Source organism: Aegilops tauschii, chromosome 3, assembly GCF_002575655.3.
Source record: "Aegilops tauschii subsp. strangulata cultivar AL8/78 chromosome 3, Aet v6.0, whole genome shotgun sequence".
Taxonomy (NCBI): domain Eukaryota; kingdom Viridiplantae; phylum Streptophyta; class Magnoliopsida; order Poales; family Poaceae; genus Aegilops; species Aegilops tauschii.
In genome coordinates, this window is record NC_053037.3 from 332,129,102 (window position 1) to 332,134,504 (window position 5,403).

General features: G+C 46.9%; 1 protein-coding gene across 2 annotated transcripts; it reads right to left on the bottom strand.

Moving 5' to 3' along the window:
• Positions 1 to 451: 451 nt before the first annotated feature.
• LOC109740154 (zinc finger CCCH domain-containing protein 9) lies at positions 452 to 2,361 on the bottom strand. 2 transcript variants are annotated; one of them, XM_020299192.2, is made up of 3 exons: positions 2,282 to 2,361; positions 1,473 to 2,175; positions 452 to 1,391 (listed from the first exon to the last, which is right to left on the bottom strand). In XM_020299192.2, exons 2-3 carry the CDS (start codon positions 2,130 to 2,132, stop codon positions 1,062 to 1,064), a joined length of 990 nt encoding a protein of 329 aa, XP_020154781.1. In that variant the 5' UTR covers positions 2,133 to 2,175; positions 2,282 to 2,361; the 3' UTR covers positions 452 to 1,061. The 2 variants fall into 2 exon arrangements, with proteins under 2 accessions (XP_020154781.1, XP_020154780.1); XM_020299191.2 differs by having other exon boundaries at positions 452 to 1,394.
• Between the last annotated feature and the right edge of the window lie 3,042 nt (positions 2,362 to 5,403).

Below are 5,403 nucleotides of genomic sequence, written 5' to 3' on the forward strand. Positions count from 1 at the left end.
CGTGTCGTGGCAGTTTTTTTAGAACAACATGACATTTTTTGAAAAAGGAAGCTCAAAATTATCATCCTTCCAGAAAATGTCATGTTATTCTGAAGAAACTGTCACCTCCGATACAACTAACACTGACAGAGAAAACATTGGAAATGCCCTGCTCTTCCAGTGAACGTCAGTCACATAAGATTGCCGTTGTTTAAACGGAATACATTAGTTTTGGGTATGCTGATATAATATTATGGCTTTGTTGTTGCCTTGCAGATCAGGGCGTGCATTTTACATTTTTAGGTTTTTACAAGCGAGTTAAGTAGCTTACACTTCAAGCTGCAAAACCACAGTCGTCAGTACCGATCATGCACAAGTTACGCAGGTTGAGGTTCTTTACCGAAACGTAGCAGCTTTCTGATTCCCAAGAGTACATCCGAAAAGTCATACAAAGAGACAGTAAGACACAGCGGAGTAAAGAGTTATCCATTCATCGATAACTAAGATTTACAGACAACAGAGGTTTTGGGGACAAATCGGGAACTTTTGTTGGGACTGAGAAAGATGCCAACTTAATTATACTGCAAAAATGACTGACATTACGAAGAAAAATTGCAAGAGCAACAAGGTAATCTGAAGAAAGCAATAGAGCTGCTATACAAGATCTACTGCTTCTCATCATAGAATACAAACAAGAAGACATCCGTGTCACCTCAACTTCGCAGGACTTGCCAGTTCGCCAATACACTCTCACTGACTTTATTGTACCATGTCGATCTTCCCGCGTTCCCTCGAAACACATTTGGAGACAAATTGTCACCTAAAACCAACACCGACGACATATATAATGTATATGAACAAGTCCCTGAGAGACGGCTGCATACGCAGATATTCACATTGCCTGGGCTGCTGGGCACTAACTCTACCGTTCGGTTTCATTTACGTTCTTATATTATACTTATATAATACATATATCTTATTTACGCCGTTGGTATTTTTGTACATTTTCCCGTGTATGCGTAGGCTTGAGTTGGGACGGTAAAAGAAGGGTTCAGACTGTGGCGGAAGAGACGCGCACTGCCTCAACGGCTGCGGAGGAGGCGCTCGGCGGCCGTGAGCGAGTGGCGGAAGTGGCAGCGGTGGCCGTAGGGGCAGACCTCGCCGTTGAGCACCATGCGGCAGACCTCGGTCTTGTACCGCGGGTGGCGGATGACGGGGCGGAGCTCGGAGACGCCGTGCGCGAACTGGCACTGATCGCCGTAGGGGCACGCCCCCGTCTCCTCCCACTTGTTGCACAGCTCTGTCTTGAACATGCCCTGGTTGTACACGTCCAGCTCCCCCGCCGCGTCCTGCTTCGTCTTCTGCTCCTCGCCTTTCTTGCCGCCGTCCGCTCCCGGTCCCGCGTACGCGCGCTGCTGCCGATCCACAATGTCAAATGCCAGTTCGAGAGGAGGAGATTATGCGGAATTGGCGAGGTGGGAGCAGGGACTCACCGAGCTCGGCTTGCGGTTGTATGCGGCCGGCGTGGCGGCTGCCGGTGTCGCCTGGTTCATCTTGAGGTAGTCATTCGACCGGACGGAGATGCTCTTCGGCAGCACGGCGAGCTTCTCGGGCGCGCGCTGCTTGGAGGCACCCTTGTGCTCGCCGAGGCGGAACCGGCGTATCTCGTCAGCGATGACGACGGCGGCGGCCTCCTTGCCGCCGAGCAGCGCGACGCGGCGCGCGAGGTCGCTGTTGGCCACGCGGAGCTCGGCGTTCTCGCGGCGGAGGATGGCCGCCTCGTCGACGGCCTCGGCGAGGTGGGAGAGGCAGAGCTCGTAGCGATCGGCCACCTCCTGGTACTGCAGCGCGAGCCGCGCGAGCTGGAGCCGGTGGCCGGTGGCGTCGGCGGCGGCCGCGCCGTCGTAGTCGCCGTCGTCGACGAGGGAGCCGGAGGAGGACGGCGAGAGCGAGACGGACGTGGCGAGCGGCGACGGCGAGGAGAAGCCCAGGCTGGGGCTGAAGGGGGAGGAGCAGCGGTACAGGCCGTCGTCGCCGCCCGGGAGGTAGCGCGGCGAGCAGGAGAGGCGCTGGTCCCCGAAGGCGTACGGCTTGAGCTCGAAGGCCGAGCGGAGGCGGTCGGCGTTGGCCGGAGAGATGAGCGCTTCCTGCATGGCTATGGCTGGCTGATGATTTCCTCCGCAAACAAAGTATTCTCTGGGAACAAACAGATCAAAATGTCACAATTTTAAAAAACGACATAAAATGCAGTGGAAAATTCAACTCGGGATGTTGAAAAAGAAACCCAGAATGTTGGTGATACCTCTTGGCGCTGGATTAGGTGCAGAGAGAGAGGACGGCGACGAAGGAGGCGGGTACACGGGTGTAGTGCAGGCAGCGTGTGTTGTGGTTTATATAGCGGGGAGCATGCCAGGAGCAGAGGAGACAGTGGAGCCCGCACGTCCGCCACAGCGAGATGGCCGCCCCGCACCGGAGCTCCTTCTTCTCGTGTCCGCGGTTGTTGCATTGTGGCTCTAGCCTGCGCCTGCCCTTGCCTATTTACCGTTTCACCTAGGCCAGTAGTAGTAGTTCTGCAACTAATTAAAAAAAATCCCCCCAAAAGAGCGTAACCTTGGCCTATGCAAGGATTGATGGCGTCTAAATTCACATAGTTTTCTAAGTTTGACTAAATGTATAGAAAAAATAATTGGGGAGAAGAAGGTGTCAATGCACGGTTCTGAAAACCCGGCCAGTCGTTCAGTGGCATGGGTGTTTTTCCTTTTCAGGTTTTCTTAGGGAGTCTTTATGTTTGGTTTAAGGCGGCATTGCCTTGAGGTAGGAATAATGTTCTTCCTGCTCTATTCACATCATGTTGGTGTGTTTTTCACCGGAGGAGAGCGTGCGGAGCTGTGTCTTCGAAGGCCTTTCGTGATCCGATCGGCTTAGGTTTTCGGTGGATCCTTCTGGATTCGGCCGGCTTTGTGGTCTTCTGGTTTCTACAGGTCCTTATCGACGTTTATTCTCTGGTAAGGCGATTTGCTTTGCCTGCGGTCGTCGGTATCGCTTGGTCTGCATCAATGACTGTCCGGCCGCTGCCTCTACGAGCTTCTATGTGTTCGAAAAAATTGCTCTTCCAACCCTGTATTGACTGAATACATTATAAAAATATATCTAATGATGAATATGTTGATATTGATTTGGTATTTTTTATCTACATAGTTTTGCATACACACTTGGTCAAACTTACAAAGCAATTTTGACTCAGTTTATACACTCATGTTTCATCATACATACGGGCCATAGAAAGAATTCACATGGCTAGCACAACCAAATGGTAATACAACGCGCGCGTGCGAAGGAGTAAATCCAGCTTTACTAATATTATTATTGGGCCGATCCAAGTCGATTAAACATATATTTTGTTGTTGTCTCCTATTGACTGCACCCATAGTTATGGACTCCCATGCCTCCTTCGTAATCTGCAATTCTTTTTGAAACTCTCTTCGTGTTAAAACACAATCATTTCAACAATTTCACGCCGAAACTACGAAACATACACCCACACTTATTTGTGCCTTTAGCCTAGGTAAATCCTTGCCAGTTTTGGAACATCTTCCTTATACTCACAGGTGGGGGCAAATTGTTACTCACATGGATAGTGACCCAGCAGAATGTGGCAAACTCAGTAAGTTATAAATTGTTTGGTTATCACAAAAATAACACTTTTATATGCATACCATTTTCGTTTCGCCAAGTTGTTTTTGGTTTAGACCACTCGTTTGTCTGAGTTCCACATAAAGGTTTTATTGTAGTTTTTAACGGGACTTAGAGTTTGGGGATGTATTTTCTACACAAAACACGACCTTCATTAATGAGGACCGTGTACATAGATTAGATGAAGAGGACATCTGAATTATTAACTTTCAATAGAAAACATCTCTATCTTGAGTTAGGTTTATCTCCATCACATATTGACAGATGTAGCCATGCCGTCCATTTATCCCAATAAGATCCCACTAAGGCTCAGTATTAAGTGGGATCTCACCTATAAAGTGATTCGACAAAATGTCTTCTCGCTAAATGATACTGTATAGGTTCAAGTATTGGAGACTTAGGGGTGCACCCTCTAATCAGGCGTCATCGCAAAATCTCGTGTTGGTCGTTGCCCACCAAGAAAGAACTTCTGCTAAAAAAGCTCTTTCTAATCTGTAATATATCATGCCTTTTTGGGAACGATGAATCGGAATGCTTTGCTATTGTGATAGGGTCTTACAGTGGAGGTATTTGTTGCATAAAATTCTTACTAAATATTTTCCTTACTTAGTACCTTGAACAACCATTTATTCGGTAGAAATATTTTCTTTATTCTTTGCTACTCAACCCTATCCCCACATCTCTTGATTACTAATTATATCACACTTAGTTAGCTCATATTTTCGTTTATCTTCATCAAATTGCGAAAAAAATCTTGATTTACAATAATCCAATCTTTTCCTTACCCACTCGAGTATCTGAAAGAAGGATAACATAAATATAGATAGACTGGTGAATATAACATGGGTAATAATAAGATAAACCCATAAGACAATAACTTGTCTTTCCAACTTCTGAATATTTTCTCACTCGAAGCGGTCATAAAAAACATCTACTCCTTATTCAAAAGCTTGTCGTGATCAATATAGTTTAAATATACTGAAACCAGAGTGAGCTAGTCTCACAACCAACCAGTTTCTTGTACCATATCTCATCTTCTTTGGTCTTATATCAAAGCAAAATATCTCACTCTCATAAAAGTTGACGTTAGGACCAGAAAGTTGTTCAAAGATGTATATGATTAACTTCATATTAATTCCATTCTCCATGTCACCTTCCATGAAAATAACGTTGTCATCTGCATACTGCAATATGGACACACCACCATCAACCAAGTGTGGTGTAAGGGCACCAACCCGACCATACTCTTTAACCGTTGCAATAAGGACAACCAACATATCTGTAACAATATGTTGAACAATGTAGATTTGTTACAGAAAGTCTGACGTGAACATGTTGAGGAAATCAGGGGAGGAGGGAGTGTTGAAGGGGTTGAGTTGGGATTAGCCGGGGGGTGGGGGTGTCGGTGTCAAAACCGGCGGATCTCGGGTAGGGGGTCCCGAACTGTGCGTCTAAGGTCGATGGTAACAGGAGACAGGGGACACGATGTTTACCCAGGTTCGGGCCCTCTCTATGGAGGTAATACCCTACTTCCTGCTTGATTGATCTTGATGAATATGAGTATTACAAGAGTTGATCTACCACGAGATCGTAATGGCTAAACCCTAGAAGTCTAGCCTGTATGACTATGGTTATGAGTATGCCTCCCTCCGGACTAAGTCCTTCGGTTTATATAGACACCAGGAGGATCTAGGGTTACATAAGGTCGGTTACAAAGAAAGGAATCTACAT